This window comes from Agelaius phoeniceus, chromosome 3 (assembly GCF_051311805.1).
Source record: "Agelaius phoeniceus isolate bAgePho1 chromosome 3, bAgePho1.hap1, whole genome shotgun sequence".
NCBI lineage: Eukaryota > Metazoa > Chordata > Aves > Passeriformes > Icteridae > Agelaius > Agelaius phoeniceus.
In genome coordinates this window covers 92,024,747-92,046,454 of record NC_135267.1, presented here as the reverse complement: position 1 = coordinate 92,046,454, position 21,708 = coordinate 92,024,747, and the positions used below count along the sequence as shown (strand labels likewise).

Genomic DNA, 21,708 nt, shown 5'->3' with positions numbered 1-21,708 from the left:
TGAAATTTATCACTGGGGAATGAAAATCACTGGAGATTGTAAAAGAGCTGTTATGTGCATTTATGCTAAATGTAAATATTAGTCAAAAATAGTGGGAGTTGTGTTTTTTTTCTATTTTGTTTCCTTTTTTTTTTTTTTTCTCAGAAAAACAACAAGTGGTAATAGGTGAAAAAAGCTGCATTTTTCAACATGAACCTAAACTTTTCTTGGTATCTGCCATTTGGTATACAAGTGAAATATCATAATGTTCCATAATTTTTTGATGAGAAATATAATTCTGAAGAGAAAAAATGCAATTCTGAAAATATAATTCAGAACCTAAAAATCTGAGATGAAGACAGTAATTTGCAAAATACTCCAGTCATATTTGTAAATAACTGAAATGTGAAGTGTGTCAACATCCCTTAAATTTCTTGCCATATGCTATTAAATACCATTTTGATTGTATATGATGCTTGAGTTTTCAAAATGATCTGTGAATAAGTTACGTAGGGGTTATAAATACCAACTTTTTTATAAAATAAAGTAGAGATTATCTAATGTCTTTCAAGAGATTCTCTTGAAAGGCGTTAGATAATGCCAACTTTTTTTTGCAGATATATCTTGGTGTAATTAGGTGTTTTAAAAATACCCTGCAATTTGTTTAATGTCCAGCTCTGGTAATTTTGCTCATCCAGGTATGGTGAGTAAAGAGAAACAGCAAACCTTTGGATTTTGTTTTATTCTTTTATTGATCTTAGAGAAGTGGGGGTGATTTGAGTACATAGTATGAAGTACTAGCTTGATTTTTATAGGAAGACAATCCATCTTGCTTATGTACTAAGAAAATGATTTAATGTTTTGTTACATGGTTGGGTACACTCTATAGTTATTTGTGACCTATTTATGATCATGATCACCAGCCCCCACAATCATTAGTCTTTTTAGTTCTTCCAGATAAAATGTGTTGAAACACAGAACTTTAGGTGAGCTTCACTAAACTTTGTAGCACTTTTTTTTGTTTTTCTTTTCTAGTGGAGGGCACAAGAAAGTAAGAAAATGATAACAACTTTACTGGAAATACTTTTTTTTCTAAAATTTGATTTTTAAAACAGGAAGCTTGTAATTTTTTTTTTAGTTGGCTTATCTTTTAGAAAAGGGCATGTTAGTCCTGTGGGTATCATTCAATCTGCAAAAGTGAGTAAAATTTTTCTATTTCCTTTTTGAGTTTTAGATTGCCATTTTGTCAGCACTTCGATAGAAAGGATTTGTTGATGGTCTGTTGCTGTTCTCCTATAGCATACTAAGGGTTTGTTGGTGTCACTAGGAGTGCCATGGAGTCTTCCATCTTTTTTTCTCTATTGGGATTCTCTTGTGGTTCTGTAGTGAGGAAACAGAAATGTGATTTCCAGCTGGTTCAACAAACATCCTTACAATGCCTGTGTCCACCAGGTTATGAGCCTTCTAACCCAGTGCTCTCAGGAATTATGTTTCTCTATGAACATTTTCTCTGGACACAATGTCTCTGTTTGTTCTGACCAATCTGTGGAATCTGTAGTGCCAAGTTCTCTTAGGAGATGTTTGTTACAGTCACAGGGGACAGCACATAGCGAAGGATTGCTCACCTAGAGCTTCCTATAGCTCAGATGCTCCTATAGAGCAGATGTAGTTAAATGTCAATTCAATTTAAAGGCTTTCATTCTGGGATAACACAATGTTCTGTTGAAAAATATGGTATGTGTAAACAAAATATTTGTATATTTATGAATTGTATGTTTTGGAAATGTTTTATGTAGCTAAACATGTTGACATATCAACACTTCTACCTGGTTTGGTATAAAATAAATGTTAAAAGATACAAGTTTCTTAAGGAAGAGAAACTCCAGTTCAGCCACTGATTTCTCCTCTGTGCCTGTTTGGAGAACTCTTTTAAGTATAAGATCTGCTTGGTCTCTTCCAATGATATTTTGTATTGCTAGCATTTTTTTTTCTTTACGATTGAGAAAACTGGTCTGAGTTATTAATTTCTCAAGATTTTGGCAGTTGGTTGGGGGTTTTTTGAGATGTCAATTTCTGAAGGTTACATTTTGAGATGTAGATATGGTCCCATTTACTAAAAGAAGAAAAGAGCTCTGTAAGAAATATTTTGGAACTTTAAAAAGAAAATTTCAGCAACTTGAAAAAGTTTCAGAATTATTCTAAAGAATGTTTGGGAAACATGAAATAAAGTTGACCTGTGCCTTTATCACTGGTAAGGAGTTGGTATATTGTTTTCCTAGGGTGTTTTTTGTTGTTGCTGTTGGGTTTGTTTTTTGTTTGTTGTTGGTTGTTTGTTTGGGTTTTTAAATTTGGTTGGGATTTTTTTGTTTGTTTCCTTTTGTTTTAAGTTGTCTTCCAAAATGTTTCAAGATATTGAAACAAACTGAGGGAGGGGAAATCAAATTTTCATTAGGCCATTCTAAAATACTCAGGTACGGATTAGTTCTCTTGTTTTCAAAGAATGTCACTAATCTGTGAGGAAATTGTATTGCCTTCTTTCTTTCCCTGGTGTTTCAGGTGGAATTTAATTAAGGAAATTTTTATTTGTCTACCAGCATCATGTATGGCATCAGCTTCGATCTGGGAATAGTTCTAGAAGCTGATGCCATACATGATGCTGGTAGACAAATAAAGCAGCCCCTTAAATCCAGGGATTTGGAATGTTTTATGGGCACTTGAGGACTTTGTATTTTTTCACTGTTGATTTATGTTACTATAAAATAGAGTTTGTGGTAAGGTCAGCTGGAAATACAAACCAAAATACTGTCCAGGATCATCTGCTTGGTCCTGTGCAGCCTCCTGAGCATAGTAAGGGAGTTCTTTTGGGGCGTTAACACTCTCCAGGTTGTTGTTGTTGGTGGTGTTAACTCTCTTAGGTTGTAGTCATCAGCACAGGGTCCCTGTGAGGGGGCTGTTCCTTTCTTGGCATGAAAGAATTGCCCAGCAGCAGAGTAAGGCTTACTGTTGAGGGAAAAGAAGGCAGAGAGATGAGGAGAGGATGGCAGGCAGGACAAGAGACAGATATTGCAACAGACACCCGAGTGCGTAAGCGAGTGAGCTTGGAGAGGTGGGACTGGAACACTCAGCTCATTAAAATGGGTGAAGCAAACATAAAGGGGTGACATAGAGATGTTTCCTAACTCATGGTGTGATTGAGAAATGGCCAGCTGTAGCTGAATCTATAAAATGTAGATGATTCTTTATCTTCAGTAGAATTAATGTAAGTATTTTCGGTCAAGATTTTAATAGCTGTGGAGAGGAGTCTGTGTCAGCTTTGTACCAGCACTGGGTTTGGGTTACAGTTCTTATTTCCTTCTTTTGCAATAGATTGCAAAGAATCATAGCATATCCTGTATCACAAGGGACACATGAAGATAATTGGGTCCAGCTCCTGGCCCTGCACAGGGACCATTCCACGAACCATACCATTTTTGAGGTTTATTCACTACTACTTTCTTGAAGCTGAGTAGGGTGACCTGAGTGCATGATGGCATTTTTTGCAGATCTTTGCACTTTAAATTCTTTATCTGATCATGTGTTATCATGTAATACTGTGTCTGAAGTCATTCTCTTGTTGCAACTCCTCAGCCAGCTTTTGCCAAGTCAACCATCTGGTGAGGATATAAAAAAAATTACTGTTGTTGGAGTCCTTCGTCTTCTGATTTATTAAAGAGGGTTTGTTTCATTTAGGTGTGCTGAGATGCTGACTAAATGCCAAGAATATTTCTGGGCCTGTGATAAAGCCCATGCAGAATGTATTTTTTCTCATTAACAGAATTCATATTCTTTGTGAATGAAACAGTACTCAATTAAAAAAAACTACTCAGAGATATTTGTTTCATATGATGTTGACTGAAATGAAAAGTAAAATGAAATTTTTCTAGATTATGGAAGCTGACAAAAAATCATGTTCAATCTCAGCTGTTCTTTTTAGAGATCACTTACTGGCATTACTTGTTGCACATTTTAAAAACTTTTATTCTTTTGCTCTTGATCAGTCATGTTTCATGTCACATTGCTTTGTAAAATGGTGTTTCTGGTACAGAATTTTTGTATATGATAGATATCTAGGAGGAGAAGAGTCCTGCTTGGGACTCCTGGTTAGACAATTATTAGGGTTGGAAAACACCTCCAAGATCCAGTGTTTGACTGAACACTGCCATGCCCACTGAACTTTATCATCAGATGTTGGAGCCTGTACTCAGTTCTTGCCTTTGTATGACTTTGATGTGTTGCAATCAGAAACAAATCCAGTGTTCTCTCTGTACTTCAGTTTTTTTTGCCTGTAAAGCAATGCTCCTATTAGAAGTTCTTATAAAAGTTGGTGAAAAATATTTAATATGCCAATATGTTTTTATAGTTGCCGTTAAAAGATCTCAAAGTGCCTTACAAATACTCATAGTTTATTTTTTATATAATATCAAGAATGTTCCAGCATTCCTGGAAATGGCTTGATCTTGCAGAGCAGTTTAGCTGCTGCTGAGCCTTCTTACCTTCACTTAAAGGTGATTTATATTTGAGGGGAGGAATATTTTGCATATTGTCTATGTTAACTGCCAGCATTCCAGATGCATCCGAGAGAATGAAGCTGTTAACATTCCATCTGATTTTATTTCAGTAGAGCTGCAGGCTAGCAGGTATCATTGAAGATGTTAAGAAAATGAGCTTAACTTGAGCAGTAGTGTTTAGCAGATTACTCACTGATGTACCCAAAGATACACCAAACTGAAATGTGAATTCCTTTTCGTGTGTCATCAGGTTTTTCAACATATGGTTGCTGTTGCATAGCAATATTTTTAATACTCAACTCCAGGAAAAACACAAGAATTTTTCCTGTCCTCTACAACAATAAAAAAAAGCAATTTAGAAAGTTGTATGAAAAAAGTTATGGGTGTGGAGACCCTTGGGGTTGAGGAAAGAGCTCCAGAGTAAAATGTCTAAAACACCTTGTGTTCTTCAGTTTTCTGTTATCTCAGTCACATATTTGACTCAGTAGAATTCAAAACTTTTATAAAATACAATAGCTGGACTATTTTTGTCCAATCAGACTGTAACACAACCAGAAACTTGGTGGATTTTTTTTCCTTGGTTCTGGTTCTTTTTCATTGTAGTAGTTCTTGTACATCAAACTAAACAAGTTCTCATAAAGGATACAGCGTTTCTTTATGGATACAATAAAGGATACAATCCCTTTTCTGAAAAATTACTTTAAGATGACTTTTCCTGTTACCTAATTCAAGTCACATAATGTCTTCACATAAAAAGTATGTTTTGACTGGAGATTTTATTTGAAATATAAATCGTCTTTTTTTTTTGTTCACTACTTCCCTTGATACCTGTTGTCTTTGCAGCCCATGTTCAGTTAGAAGCATCCTTGGTGAAATGAACCCAAGAGACAAATAATAATTTTTCTACTGCATACAATCAGTTTTCTCTGTCTTGATAATTTTAAATGTTGAAATAATTCATAGTTTCTCTAAAAAAGAAAGTTCCAAACAACAAAATCCACTCCATGGTGAATACTTTTTTGGTCTTGCTTATGGTTGTGTTGGGGGAAGAAAACCAAAACAAAATAAGTCTTTAGAGCTTAAGAGCTCAATTGATATGTCTCTTACAATAGTGTAAGTAACACTTCTATGGAATTTTGTGGCTTTTGGAGAGTTTTCTGTTAGGTTACAGTTGATTTTTTCAATTGCACTTGGTGAGAAGACCTCTCTTGCTTGCTGTTAAGAAAAGAGATCTGTTGATATCACCCTGTGATGAAAGATACTATTTTTCCAGTTGGATAGGAGAAAAAGGAGCCAAGACCTGGAAAGGCAGAGCTGGGAATGAAAGGTAGGAGAGTCTCTTGAATTGTATATAAGGAGGAAGGCTTGGCTGCTAGATATGCCTGAGGAGTGGGTGAGCAGACTTGTGTAACTGGTTCAGTGAGATACTGCCTGGTTAATCTCAAGGCTTCTGTAAATATAAACTAGTGTTTGTTTGCAGCTCAGTGTCCCTGGCGCTGTCATCTCTGTCCACACACACACCCACCCACCCCAAAAATTCGGAGAAAATTAGTTTTGATCTCACATAGTTGCCCTCTTCTCTTTGAGAACGAGACACGTTTTTCAGAAGTCCCTGTCTGTGAGCAGCTCATCAGAAGGCTCTTGGGTTGGTGAACTTAGACAAAACCAAATATAGTAAGCCAGGAAGTTTGGGTTTATAGGTTCCAATGTTGCCTTTGTTGGAATTTTACATGTTAATATTATTTACAGTCATCTGATAGAGACATGTAAACGAAGCAGTAGCAAATTCAGTTTTGTTGTGTTGCTTCTGGAAATCTTGAAGTCTGTGATGTGGGAGAGACACACCCTAGGAGGACCATTTAAGGATGATACAGATAAGAAATTCTTTAATCTTTTATGCTAAGGCACTTATATTAGTCTAACTATCATTTTCACTGAAAATGAGCTTGGGGTTTTTTGTGAGGAAGACATGATCTCTTTGATCTCCTGAGACAAGGGAACATCAAGTTTCCCTTCATTTACCCAAGAGAATGCCATCAGTTGTAATTTATTTGAAAAGGGGGGAGAAAATTAAGAACTTGCTGAAATACAGCAAACCCTGTTGAATACTTCCTTGTCATCAAGGAAAAACTTGTCTCAAGACTCCCAATTATTCTTTTCAAGGGTGCTTTGGGTAGTGTCATAAATTATGTGTTTTCTTCATTTGATTTTTGTTCAAGAACTTGTGAATGTTCTCCTCAACAGGGAAAGCAATAAAGAAGCAGTAATTAGGAGTGTTTTGCTTCTGACAATATCTGAGTGTTCTTTTTGTGACTGACATTTAGAATTAGTAGTTATATTGTCTCATTAACAAGTTTACTGTCAGCCCCAAGTATCTTGTAGAGTTATTAACTTCAGTGTCTGGTCAGGCTCCTCCTTTGGCGCAGAATGGCTTGTTAGATTGTGAATGTTAATGATCTCCTAATGGATGAATGGATTTACAACTAAGTTCATAATTTCAGGAGTTCCTAGCTCTTATGGAAAACTTGCATAAACACATTTTTTTTTCACCTGTGTATGTGTGATCTGCCTTTGGATCATGCGTGGCTTCTCCGCATATAAAAAATTGTCTGCTCTGTACAATTTGTATAACTACATCTGAATTTTTGCATGGACTGAATTTTTGATAGCTAGTAACTGGTAGCTTCATCTTTAAACCTCCAAAGTATAAACTGACAACTTTGGGGAAGCTTGTGTAGGTTAATTTTCTTTCAAATTCAACAATCTTCTTTTTGGAGCACAAAATTTAAGAGGCTTGAATACATTGCTGCCAATTTCTCTGAATGTAAAAACAAACTAAACCTAAAATCTGGATTAATTCTGTGAATTTGCTGTGAAGAGTGGAAAGCTGTAAAATATCAGTTCATGTTTATGCTTAAAACTGTTTATAAGATATATGAAGCTCAGTTTTTATTTTTATTACTTAAATACCAGAAGTATTTATTTAGTAAGTTTCCTTGGTAAAGAACTCAGTAGGGTGCAAAAGGTGTCACTTTTTTGAGCTCTACTCCCAAAATAAATTCTTCACATTTGAGTCTTTAGAAGGAGAGAGTATTCACAAAAAATTGCCAAAGCATTTTCTGTGTCCTATATCCATATTTCCCTGTGTTCCTTAGGATTTATTTCCTCATGGTCAAGTTGAAATACACATGCTGTTGTTACTGTACTTGTTCAGGGTTTCTTTTGATTTGTGGAAAATATGTAACTGTTTTCTCTCAGCTGCTTTCCTGCCTCTTTCATGTTTCTTAATAGTGCATGCATGTGATCCTACACTGTTTTCTTGGTACCCTTAAAATACTTGTAGTATTTAAATGGATATTATTTATCATAACTTGTTGTCTCAAGAAGATAAGTAGCTTTCCATAATCTCAAATGGTTGTACTTCTTTTTGTTTTCCCTTGGCTCCTAATTTTAAGTGACTTTTTCCACTTTCTTCCCAGTGCACCCAGTGCACACTGTACCAAAGCACCTGAGGCATAAATTTTAGAGTACAAAAATATTGCTAGGTTATCTCTATCTGTAAAGCTCCAATAAGAGATGCATTTCACATCTTCAAAGAGTTCTCTGATAGTCTAATTGAATGAGCAGTTTATATAATTTATAAATTTGAATGATGTAAACTCACTATTAATATAGAAAGACTTTCCCATCATGCAGTGGCAATTAAATGTGTGATGTGGGAATCAGGTCTGATGATTTAAAGGCTTACTAGCAGTAATTCTTGAATGTCTGTATTCTGCAGTTCAATGAAGTGTGCAATAGTTGCCATTGGTTATACTCATGCATGCCTGTAACTGCACACGTGCTGGTCGAGGTGGAGCTTTTCAGCTTGGGCAAGGCTCTGTGTGAGAATGAGTGTAGTGCTTCCTACCCAAGCTGATTCATGCTGTCCTCTCTGTGTGTATATATTTATATATATATATGTATTTTTTATTTTATTTTATTTTTTTTTTTTTTAATGATATGAGGTATTATGGACTAGGTAGAAGTGGCAGATAAGATGAATCTATAAAGTAGCCATGTGATTTGTCTGTAAACTCTCTTTCTGTTAAAGGTAGCCTGCACAAGTAACAGGACTCACAGTTAGCAAGTATTGAGTTGAGTTTGTCATGCCCACATGGAGTGTGTGGCCAGAGTGGCTGTGCTGTTTCACAGTGCAGTTTGTCTGTTTGATCAATATTTTGGTTTTTACCTCTGCTACTGTTTGTAACCCTCTCCGATCAAGTGAAGATTTGCAGTGTGAATCTGCTTTGCCTCTGGTTTTGATATACAACAAATGATTCTGTGATCCTTGCAGAGAGATTGTTTTGTACTGATGAGCAAAAAAGGTTCACTCCCATGAGCAAAAAAAGTTCAAGTGGTAAAAAGCGCAATTTTTTTCAGTAAAAGCCTGTTCTACATGATCAAATTCCTAAAAGACTTCAGGAAGCTAGGTAGTTCATTTTGACTATCACCTACTGCCTGAATCCAAAACCTGTTTGAAGATTTATCACAGTACATAGCATGTCTCTGTGCAGGTTGCGGAGTTGCTGGGCTATGCATAGAGCACTATATATGCATATATCCAGGGGTTATGTGAGTGCATGTGCCTTTTCTACTTGTACAACAAGTTAAACATCTATCCAAAACCAGCACAACTAAATTAGCTATATCTTCCTGGTTTTGATATGCTGAATGATAGAATTAATTTTTAATTTGTTCTTGTTTTTGTGTAGGATTGTGACGGTGATATGCAATGATGAAGGGAGTCATGTTTCAGTTTCCTGTATTAAAAGTGCAGCCTTGTTTTGGCTTAAACTAAAGAGCAGAAGAGTAGAAATAGTGTTGGCAGAGTCAGTGACCTGTAACCTAGACCCTACAGGGTACTGTGGCCCGTTGCTGTGTGGCAGTGCTTTCAGGCAGATCCTTTGGCTGATGCTGCTGTCAGGAGTGAAATCCTGATGCAGTTATTCTCAGTAGGCCCTCAAGAGGCCAAGGGCTCAGTTGCCAAGTATTATACAAGAAGAAAGGTTTTATATATGGACAGCTTTTACGTTTGCCTTCAAATGGGGGCTAGCCTCATCTGCCTTCATAATTCTCTCCTCTTTCTTTTAATTTTTAATTTTTGTTTTTAATAAGAGGAAAAAAAGCCAGAGTCAAAATACTGAAGATTTACCATATATGTGATGAATAAGTGAAGATTTTTGATATTTTACTTGCTGCAACAAAAATGGTATTTGGACATGTTGTCTACAAAGCAAAGTACTGAGAGTAGAAGAAAAACTTTGTTGGTTTACTTGGGAATGGCATCTGTATTAAAGTTTGAATAGCTAATGCAAGGTGATGTTATTCCTACACTGGTTTTTTTTGTTTGTTTGTTTTTCCTTCTGGCTTCAGAATGAATAAATTAAAATGCTTTAATTATTTAAAGTAATACATGTATTCATATCTCTTTACACTTTTCTCAGTTCATATGTATAGTTGCTGTAAATTATGATCTCATTATCTCTGTACAGGCATTAAGGAAATAATGTATCCTGGAAGGTAAATCTCTAACATAGCTGATGGAAAAAACATGGGAAATAATCATCCTTTAAGTCTTGCACAGACCATCAGAGTGAATGAACTCTTCTTCCTGGTTGTCTTGTCAGGTCTATAGACAGCAAAGCTTTCTTACCATGTTGGCATGGAGCAGGCATTCTCTTGGATAATATTCTTCTCATTTCCTAATCCCACACCTAGAGCCTTAATATATCTTGAATGAGTTTACCCAAGAATAGGATATAAAAATCCTTTTATTTTATATCTCTTTTTCCCCCCTTTTCTTTCTTTTTATTTTCCCCTACTACTTCTTTCCTTCCTGCAAAAAATCCATCAAAATTCAGCCCTTCTGTAAGGAGATGCTGTAGAAGATAAATAATTTGTGTTTTATAAGCAGAATCATATGCCATTCTGAGTAGGGGTAGGAGAGTTCTTGTACAATCTGTGCCTTTTCATCTCTGCCAACAAATTTTGAAAAGTTGTTTATCGGCTTTTGAGGATGTGAACTGAATGTTAGAAAAGCAGTTAAGATCTCTGAAACTCTGTGGTTATTGTCACACAGTGCAAGAAAATGCCGGTGTAGATCTTAAACATGGACTTTGGATTCTTACAGAAAACATAAGAGCACATTTTTTGTGTGCTTTGTTCTTCTCATGCTACATTTATTATTTTTTATATATTAACATTGCATTTTCTAAAGGAGAGACAACCATGCAGCTTGTTAACCGACTAGATCAAACAGACCTGTTGCCTGTGCTAAAGGAAAGACAATCTTGTTAAAACAAAATATGAGCAGGACTTTCACAGAAAAAATGGTGAAAATCTTAGTGATGGGAAAAATTATTAATAGCAGCTGTCTCAGGAAAATGGAATATACAAATCTCCCTTTTATTAAAATCAGATGTAGTAGTTATTCATGCACGTTACATGGCAGTGTTGCAGGTAGCCTTTGTATTTCTTGAGCCGGATGATGGATTTAAAAATTGTTTCTTGGGTGCTGTCGGATTACCCATATACCCTTTTGCTCATGGTGGTCTGCCAGCCTAGATTTGAGAGTAGAACTAAAATTTCCTTTCTTTCCCACACAGCTCTAAACATATGTCCACTTTGGAAAAACCACTAATTGACTTCTGATTCAGCTGATGAGCTGGATGTAACCATAATTGGATGTTCATCATGTTGCAAATACCAGTGTCCATGGCACAGTTTTGAATCTGCTGCTTGCTGCTCCTAATGAGCTGCTCACAGAAACACCACCCAGGACTGTTGCTTCTCAGATCCTGCAGCAGCTTGCTGTAGTTGATACAGATGTACACATGACCAAACACAACCTGAGCCCTGTAACAGGATATTTTTCTCATTTGAGAGAATTTGCATTTGAATAGGTGATACAGAAATCAGGTAAAAGGGGAAAAATCTAGTTGAAGTTTATGATACGTAAACCAGCTTTTTCACTACTGCCAGTGTTGTTATTGATCTCATGCTTCTGTAGGACCTTCTGTTCCCTAGTGTTGTTACAAACTAGCTTGCAGTGCTGAAAAATGGTTAAAGAACTATTGTGCTTGCTTTTGCATTTATTCATGTTATATTTAATTTATTAGGATCTATTTATTAATGTAGCACATCATGATTCATAGTACTTATGGAGGTAATCCTTCCTTACTTTCCACCCACAAGCTCCTAGCTCTCAAAAATCTCCATAACCAGCTATCAAATAACCCCCACCCATCAAGTTTGGGAAGGTGAACTTTTCTGTTAATGAAAGGTGTGATGGTTTCCATAAAATATTTTCTCTACAGACCTGTGATAAATGTGATATGGTTGTCTAATTACTTATGACTGACTGCTGTCCTGGAAATCATTATTATCATGATGTGCTACTTGGAAGTATCCAAACAACCATTTTGCATTCTATTGGAAATAATTTTTATTATTTGACAGTAGGTGTGGCATATTAGTTCTTAATGGCTACACAGTAGTTATTTCTCTGTTTTGTGACCTTATTTAGAAAAATAATGATGAGGTAGTGTGGGAAGATCACCTGGATAATTGTGTAGGAAAACTGGATAATCCCTTAGAGGCCACATGTATATCCATACTATCCAGCAGGAATTAAAAATAGACATGTTCCCTGTAAACACAAGTGATCACTTCTTTTTTTCCTACCTGCAAAATTGCTCAGATTCATGCTTTAGATAGCAATATGCTATTTACATGACTTGTAATACATACAAACTGTTCTTTGGATTTCTTATCCTATCTGAAAGTAACAGCAAATATCAAATTGATGTTAGACATTCTAAGTCATCTGAACATTGCAACAGACGTGGTATATGTAAAGCTAATTAATTCAGCTTTGGGAAACGCTTCCTCCCTCAAATTGAAAGTGTAACCATGCATAGTCTAGCTCACAAAGTTGATTAAACGGTCTTACTACAGCTTTAGGGGATTAAATATCACAACTAAGTTAGTACAATGAAACGTGGCAAGAAGCCTCATGCAGATGAGCAAATTGGCCAACTGCTAACCTAAGAGAGAGCTCTTCATTCACAGTCTGAATAAAGCTGTTCAGATGGTTAGACTTACTGTTTTTCTTTTGTATGAAATTTGGCAGTAATTAGATTTACTCTCTCTCCCCCAAAATCTATATTTATAATTGTTACTGCTGTAGCATCTAACTACCAAATGTGCATTTGAAGTTATTGCTACAACCATCTAAGCTTAAAGAGACTTATGCTCAGACACCTTTCCTTTGATGTGTGTGGTAAACTTGCTGCTCTTCAGCATTCCCAGCTTCTTATCTGTAGGTTTGAAAACATGTTGTTTATACCTGCAATGTACATATTTTTTAGGTTGAGTGTCGAAGAAAAAGGTATACAGGAAAGGAAGAAATTTGGAAAATTTTCTTAAAGTGAGATTTTCTTTGAACATGAAATTCTGATCTAATACAACTTTAAAAGTATTTCAACAAACAGTGAAATGGCTGTAACTCCACAAATGTTGTTGGTGGTGATTTGAATGCTTGCATAAGCTGGATACAGCTAAGCTGAGGTATGGTTTCAAGCAATTAAGGTAGGAAGTTAATGCACTGTAGCTTTGGGTACTCTGCTGTTTTCATCCAGCATTGGTCTGTGCTGCTGCTGAAAGGAGTCTTGTGTTTTCCCGTTATGTCATCTCAGTCTCCTATTTGTGCTTTTTTCTCTTTCTCTTTATTTTTCTTTCTTTGTAGCAGGCCAAGCAATTGCAATTGACCTGGATTAAGGCACAACTAGGTGAATAAAAAACTGATTGCATGGTGTGAGTCAGAGGGTGGTGGTGAAGTGTCCGCACTGTGTGTGGAGTCTCATGGGAATCTCCATAGGGACCTTCTTTAGCAGTGACTGGAGCAGGCAATGTGCTGCACTCTTATCATCTTAGCAGGTGACACAAGCATGGAGGGGGTGCCCAGGTGATGGCTTGAGGGGAGGGCTGGTATGCAGGGATTCCTAGAGAGCAGGAGGAGTGCTTTGTCAAGAACATGATGATGTTCAGTAGGGACAAATGCACCTAGGAGGGAAGAGCTCCTGGCAGGAACATAAGCTGAGAGCAGGGGGGCTTGGGGGAGCAGCTCTGCAGGAAAGGCCCTGAGGCTGCCCGCAGACAACTCCCTGACAAGGAAGGGAGTTGGCCAAGAGTATCCTGGGCTGTATCACCAGGCACATAGCCAGTAGATCAAGGCAAGAGATTATCCTCCCTGATTATTCAGCACCCATTGCATTATATCGAATTCTATGGCATCCAGTTTTAGGTTCCTGATAAAAGGAAAGTTGCTGATGAACTGGAATGCATTCAGCAAAAACCATCATGATGAGCACTTGCCCTTCTAGGAGAGTCATCTGGAATTGACCTTTCTCTATTTGGAGAAGAGGTGGACTCCCAGTGCCTATGGGGGTTATAGACCAGGAGATGGAGTTGAACTCCTGGCAGTGACTAAATTGAAACGGGAGTGATTCAGTTTAATTAAATACATGTAGAAGCCTTTCTCCATTACTGGGGGATGGAGAGCTTATGTGGTCTTTTGTCTTCAGAGATTTTCAATTACTGAGTACCAGGGACTGACCTCACAGCTGAGCCTATTTTGAAGTATAGTTTTTTCAAGGGACCTCCTGAGGCCTCTTCCAGCCTGAATTTCTCTGTTTCCATGATTTTTGGTAGAATTTCCAGATTCCAACTCTAGCTGGAAAGAGTGCTATCGACATTTTGGTGGCAATAGAGGGATAACTTCCTCCTTTCTTTAAATACTGAAGATTTACTTCTCCCTGAAGATAGTCTTCAATGTTTAAACTAATCTCCCTTACTCTTGCAGTACACAAGGAGAGCACATGGGGGATTATTTTGATTTAGTTAAGGGAGAGTAGTATGTCCAAGGAATTGACCTTGCTTTGCTAGCTGATGGTTAACTATACAGTTTTTGGAGCTGCATTTTAAATGTCTTTCAGGACTTTAAAAAAATAAATAAAATTTTTATTAAATGGGAGCGTTGTATTTCTAAAGAATTGCCCCCAGTTTATTTTCATTTTAGTTGCAGAAACAAACAATTCTTCCTCATTGCAAGCTTGACTCATCACATAATTATAAACAGAGATACTGTATACAAAAAGTTTAGGTGGCATGTGTAGGGGGATAGAATATAAGAAAATAAAGATATTGTAGAAAGTAATCTTACCCCTAAGGAGTTGCAGCTGGGCCAATTACCAAAGATTAGGAGCAGGCCTGACTTCAACAGGCCACAGCTGTGACCAATGAAAGGAGGAGGTCTATAAAAGAGTGGGGTGGCTGCTTTGTGAAGAAGAAAGGGTCAGTGCTCTGAGGAGTTGCCCATGAGAAACACCAAGCAGGTATGAAACTTTTGCAATAAGGAGAAACCTTGCAATAAGATGACAACAGGCATGGACCGATTTCTTTTCTTCTAAGGCTCTCTAACACTGCAATTTTCTAACAGTAAATCCTACAAATTAAATGGAAGAGGGAAAAAAGAGCGTTCATGCTGTTTAAAAGTGGCGATGCATATGTAAAATGAGTGAGGGTTACAGTTTCTTTCTGGTATCCGTTGCTTAAGTGAGTCAGCTCAGTCTCATTTATATCAGATGGGAAAGTTGCAGTACTGTCCCTGAAAGTATCACCACCAGATCCCTCTGATTTTCAGGATTGCAGTAATTATTTACCACTGATGATTAGAAAGCCCACATATAATAGACCACAAGTTTTAAAAGCTCACTGGAGATGCCTGCTTTTCCTCACTAAGATTTTTTTCCTTTAAATAATGAAATATTTCTTGTAAACTGGAAGAAGTGCCACAAAACAGCATTATCTTAAATTTTGCCCAAGGCCTAAAGGGAAGTGTGTAATTTCCAAAATGTGATTGTATGAAATATTAATCTTTGGAGTCATACCTATGATTCAAAATTATATTTAGCTGAGCAATTTTAAATTGATTTTTTTTTTGTCTCTCTAATCATGGAACAATGAGGTCTGTGTATGTCATCACCATATTGCTGCATAAAAATATTTGCTCACTCTGAGCTATTGCTTTTCTTCCCTTCCAGAGTGCTGAAATGTGCTTAGCATGGTGATACTTTATGATTTCCTGTAGGTACCTTCTGTTTCACTCCTTTTGATAGAAATACTCTCTCCTTGGGTAGCAAATGAAATTCACATGTGCTGTAAATCAAGTCAAAGATGTGAAGAGATCTCTAAAAGTTCTGCAAGGTTGTTACCACTTTCCTTCTAATGGGTATTAAGGCTTGATAATTGCAGAATTCTTTGTGTTGCTATCACGCAAACATAGCTTCCTCTCTTCTTTATGCTATCCAGTTTCCTTTCCTGGACAGGTTTGTATAATTGCAGGGACAAATTATTACTTGTTTTACTAAATCCTACTGTGAACATTGGTTTTATATTTTAATGCTGAAGCAGGAAATGGTAACATTTTCCTTATGGTAAATTGTGTTGAGCGGATGGAACTGTTCTGTTTCTGGTCATGGTTTGTTCTACTTATTACCTAGCTTGTCAGATCATCCTGTGTAAAACATCTGTTTTATTTCTAGAAATACAACAGAAGAATTTATGTTGTTTCATATTTAGGTTTGGAGTGTTTTAAGAGATGGGTCTAAGATATTTGGTTTCCGTTTCAGGCTATTGGATCAACATTTTCATGGCTTATATAAGATGAGTGAAATAAATTTGCTTGAAGGTGGTGGGTTTTCTGCTTAATTTTTTAAATTTAAATTCTTACTTGAGGAAGATATTGAGATGAGCATAGGTGTCTTAAGCCATTTTAAACTCTGGAATTCTATCTCTGGCTTCCTGCAGCAACTTTAAAATGGCCCATGTTGTCCTGTGTTTTGAGCCTTATCTGCAGTCAGGTGTTTTTGATATGTTGACCAAATTTGTGTTTGGATTTCTAAATTACTTAGGAAAAAAGCCCCAAACCCAAGGTAACTGGAAGAAATAGTAATGCTTGAACCTGACAATCAAAATGTAGCTTGTAATGGTGCTTACTGTAATAAACAGTTGTAGAAATTAATTGTTGGAAACATTGGTGTAGTATAACCCCAACTAGCAGCAAAACACCACACAGTGGTTGGCTCACTACCCCAGGTGGGATAAGAATTGGAATTAACAAACAAAGCAAAGCAAGGAATTAATTCAGTGCTTCCCATGGGTAGGCAGGTGTTCATCCATCCCCAGGACAGCTGGGGACAACAGTGACTTGGGAAGGCAAAACATCACCACTCCAAATGTCCCCTCTTCCCTCTTCTGTCCCCAGTTTTATATGCTGATTGTGATGCCATGTGGTATCCTCTAGGTCAGTTGGGATCAGCTGTCCTGGCTGTGTCCCCTCCCACCTCCTTGTGCCTCCCCAGCCTCCTTGTTGATGGGGTGAGGAGCAGAAATGGCCTCGGCTCTGGGTAAACTCTGCTCAACACTAACGAAAACGTCCCTGTGTTATCAACAAATCCAAAACAAATCTAAACACAGACCTATACCAGCCACTCTGAAGAAAATTACCCTGTCCCTGCCAAAACCAGCAAAACCATAAACCTTTTAACATGAGTTTCTATTTTTAATTAACTATTTGCCTAATTAAAAAATGCTTCACCTTGGCATAGTTTTCTTTTAAGATATATTTATTGTCAGTATTATAGATGCCCAAATAATTCTGAATTGAGTTATAGTTTGACTTGGACCTGTACATATGCCTGGTGAGGCTGTGGGTTGTCAAATGAGATGGATGAAATTCTTGTCTTTCTCCACAAAACATGCCAAAACAGGGAAGGGGATGGGGGTGTCTACAGCAACATAGACTTAAAGTGGAATTGGGTTTGAAGAAGTTTGTTATACTAGGGTATGTTGTTATATGACTTTTGTGAAAAGAACTATTAGAAGTGGAATGAACTACACACAGGCATGATTAAAAAAAGTAGTAGTGTTGCATTTGGAGAAAACTGTGGTTGCTATGAGGATGCAGGCAGGCTTCAATTTGAAATAGTCTTTGTAGGTTGGTTGTAAAAATGGTTATTATTAGTAGAGAGGGTGAGGTCCTCTGGTGTAGGTAGTTACATGAAATACTATCTCATGCTGAGGTTCTGTTGTTGAGTTTCCGAGGAACATTTTGTAAACTACACTTGGCTTTGCAGATGATGGATAATTTATCAGGTAGAAAGTTGCCAAATCTTAAAGAAGTTTTTAAAGGGTCTGTATTTTTGCATCCATTATTCAGAGAGACTTTTTGCCCTTTTTGGGAAGGCGGAGGAAGTACAGATTCAAGTTCCACATGTCCCAAAAATCCACTAGGAAGGCAGATTTTAGCCATCAAGATCCCAGGGTAGCTCTTTTGGAGAGCCTGCCATTGTGTGACATGTTAGCAAGCACTGGGAGCATTGCCCTTCAATTCTATATGTGACTCTTTCTAGTGTCTGCTTTTATTTCTTCCTGTCTTGCTTAAAATAGAAACAACTTTAAATCTTATTTAAATATGCAAATTCACTCCATTTGTTGTCTGTATGGAAGAAGGTTAACATAGTGGAAGACATTAGACTTTTTCAGTTTTCTTAGATTGATTTTGCAGTCTTGGATTTCAATTATGTTTAGTGAATAGAAAGTGTGCTTTTCTCCAGGACTTCTGTAAAAGTTTTAGTGCTAGTAATATTGTCAAGAGAAAGTCAAACCCAAAACTGGTCAGCAAGCAAGAGAAAAAAACATAGGAAAGAAGATGAAAAAAGAATGAGTAATGTTGACAGGATTGTTCTTAAACAGTGTGAAAGACATCAATGCGTAGTACAGAGGAAAGGAGCATGATTTTTTAAAGGGTTGAAGTAGAAGTGTATAATTCAAAATACTTAACATTCTGTCAAGTTACATAAACTGTAGTCTTGTTAAACTCATCTTTTCTTTGAAATACTAAAGGAGGTTGCTAAGGGGTGGGGGGATGTCAAATGAAATGGCTGCAATGATGTTATGCAACACAGTTAATTTCGACCTACGCTCTGCTTCTCTGCAGAAGAAGTTGAAGAAGAGTCTGAAACTACAATTGAGGTTGATTTGACTGATAAACAGAAACATCAGTTGAAGCACAGAGAGCTTTTCCTTTCTCGCCAGTATGAGTCCCTACCAGCAACGCATATCAGGTAAGAAGTAGTAAATACCATTTATGTGTGTGTTCTGCTGGGTGGATTGCCTGCCCGTAGCCCATCTGCTGGGCTGCTACAGCCTTGCAAAAAGGTGTCACTGATCTTAGCTGAGTTGGGCCAGGTTATCCCATGAACTGTTTTGGAAGCACCTTTGGTTTTTTCCTTCTGTTGCTTGATGTTTGAGCCTTAGAAGGGACAATAATCTCAGAGCTCTAGCTTGCCAATTGATAGCATCAGTTGATACTTCAGCGGAAAGTCAGTGTGTTACTGCTTTGGGAAAGCTAATTTTTTTAGTTCTTCTGCTGGCCCAAGGAAGCTTGACCTTTTTGTCTGGCCTGGAAAACAGCAGATGGGTTTGGAACAGAGGCAGTGACTCATTGGTCAGATCTGCAGTTTAGGGCTGCATGCATGTAAAATTAAAATTACCCCAACTTCACTAAATGTGAAGAAGTCATGACTGAGTTTGGCTAAATGTTGCAGAAGCATTTCAAGTATTGTTTTAAATTGCCTTTAATGCTAATGTAGGAAGAGGCTTGCTAAAGCTGAAAAAGTGTTTGTCAACTTGTTTCTGTAAATGATGTAGGTGCTCACATCATCTTCTATTTAGCAGGCAGGAAAACTTTTTTTTGTGTTGGAATGAGGGGATGATGAACCTACAAATGGAAAAGAAATAGCACAGTGACAGGGAGAGTCTATTTAGTGTGAAAAAAAATGCATTCTTACATTGCATTCTTACGGAGTTTTCATGTTCTTATTACATCTAGCTGCCCCAAGCTATTTCAGACCATAAGTGTCTAGAAGTTGCCAAAAAAGAGGTACATATTGTCCAACAGGAGAAGCACATTGTATGTGTATCTTTATTTTCTCTCTTATTGGCAAATCACAAAATCATGGAATATTCTGTGTTGAAATGGACCCACAAACATCGCTGAGTCCAGCTCCTGGCCCTGCACAGCACCATTTCCAAGAATCCCACCATGTGCCTGAGAGCATTGTCCAAATGCTTCTTGAAGTCTGTCAGGCTGGTGCTGTGAGCACTGCCCTGGGGAACCTGTTCCAGTGCCCAGCCACCCTCTGTGTAAAACCCTTTTTCTAATATACAACCTAAACCTCTCTTGACACAATTCAGGCCATTCCTTTGGGTCCTGTCACTGGACACCACAGAGATGAGAGGTTGCTTATCTCTCTTGCTGACAACATAAAAACTGGAAGTTGGAAATTTTTGTATTAATTTCTTGTGCTTTATTCAGCTCCTTCTTCTGACTTTGAGAAAGTCATTTAACTGTCAATTTTCTGCTGCTCCAACTATAGCATGAGGATAATAATCCTGTGCAGGTTCTTTTACTTACTTTGACATTTAGATATTGAAATAAGGTATTCTCCTTGCAGAGGGAAGATTACATAGAAGAAGTATTGTAAATGTCTTCTCACCTCACAATTCAGGGAGCAAATACAATAGAGGTTCTCCAGTACATAGTTCACAAAGAAGGCAGAAAAACACGTGAATTCATCGTACATGCCACACAGCACAGCAGGCAAAAGCAGAGTGATGACTTGCATCTACTTTTCAGAACAGATGAATGTTGTAGGACTGTGCTGTCACGTGTTACTAAGACCTTTAGCAGACAAATTCTGGAACAAGCTTGATGTTTCAATGTTTAAAAACTCTGTTTTAAAAAGAAACAAGGCAAATACACTATAAGGTATTCCTGGTATTCCTTACTTAGGTCTTTAACTTACTTGTGTTCATATTCTGTGATTCTCAGTAGTTTTCTTAACTTTTAATAATTAGCTGGCTCTCTAAAGAGGATAGAAATATTGGGGAGGTGATGTTCCTCTAGCTTTCTTCCATCAGTACTCCAGAATACTCAAGGATGCAGATATCACAGCTTCTCTGGGTGTCTGTTTTCATGTTTGATGTCTGTTAGATGACAGGGGAAAAAAAAAGTCACCCTGTTTTGCATTTCACTTAGCGCAACTTTGTCTACTACCTTGTGTCCTATCACTATTTCTCTGAAGGGAGCTTGGTGCCATCTTAGATAACTATCTTTTCATTAGCTAATTGAACAAAGCAGCAGAATTTCCCCTTTAGTTGTCATACCTTAAGAGTGAACAAATCTAATTTAATATCAGCTGCAGACATGTTGAAAGTGTGTTTTTTTTCTCAGGGTCAGCAACTGGGGGATACCCCCAGTAACCAGTGCCTGCTGGACTTTGTATCACTCACCACAGCCTTTCCAGTCTGGTGGTTTTTTCCAAGCTTATTGTCTACTTGTCTAGTCTATGTTTCCAATCTGCTTGAAGGACACTGGGGCACTGCAGGCCTTGCTGAAGTCAGGTTCAATGACATTCTCTGCTGTCACTGGTCTACCAAGTCAGTTGCCTCCATATAGAAAGCTAGGGGATATTTGTGCAATCAGAGCCAGGGTAGCTCCATGATGTTGGCCTTTGCTCTAAGCACTTAGAGTTTTAGCCCTTAGGAAAAATTGGATTCACAGGAGTAAATGGTACAATGGTATAGAGCGGAGATAGGAGGTTGGAAATCAGTTCTCTCTGGAGTAAGAGCACAAAAACTCAACCCCTCTGGAAGAAAGAGGAGAAAATTCAAGTTGATTTTAAGAGAATGGAGGAGGTTTTTGACAGCTACAGATCTTGACCTTTTCCTGACATCTTCAACCAAGAAAAGTATCTGAGACTAACTGCGTTTTTGTTGAAATTAAAGGAATAAAAGAATTTTACCTAGTATGTTTTTATTTAGTTTTTATAGAAAAGGTTTTACAAAACCTTATTTATATTTATATATAACATTATATATATTTATGTTTTATAAAACAATTTTGTTTTGTCTTTCTTCTTTTCTTAAGTTTACCCTTTTTATGTTTTTCAAGCTGAATGGTAGAGGAAATTACTACTACTGTCACTAAGGTTGCTTTTGTTGTAGTTTACAATTC

The 21,708-nt window shown here is 37.2% G+C and overlaps 1 protein-coding gene across 4 annotated transcripts in view; it reads left to right on the top strand.

Moving 5' to 3' along the window:
* Positions 1-21,708, top strand: part of MTA3 (metastasis associated 1 family member 3) — a 224,387-nt gene that overhangs the window by 4,640 nt on the left and 198,039 nt on the right. For all 4 annotated transcript variants that reach the window (XM_077175847.1, XM_077175846.1, XM_054629255.2 and 1 more), the window contains exon 4: positions 18,628-18,754. In XM_077175847.1, the coding sequence (XP_077031962.1) occupies positions 18,628-18,754 (127 nt within the window). The remainder of the gene's footprint in view (positions 1-18,627; positions 18,755-21,708) is intronic.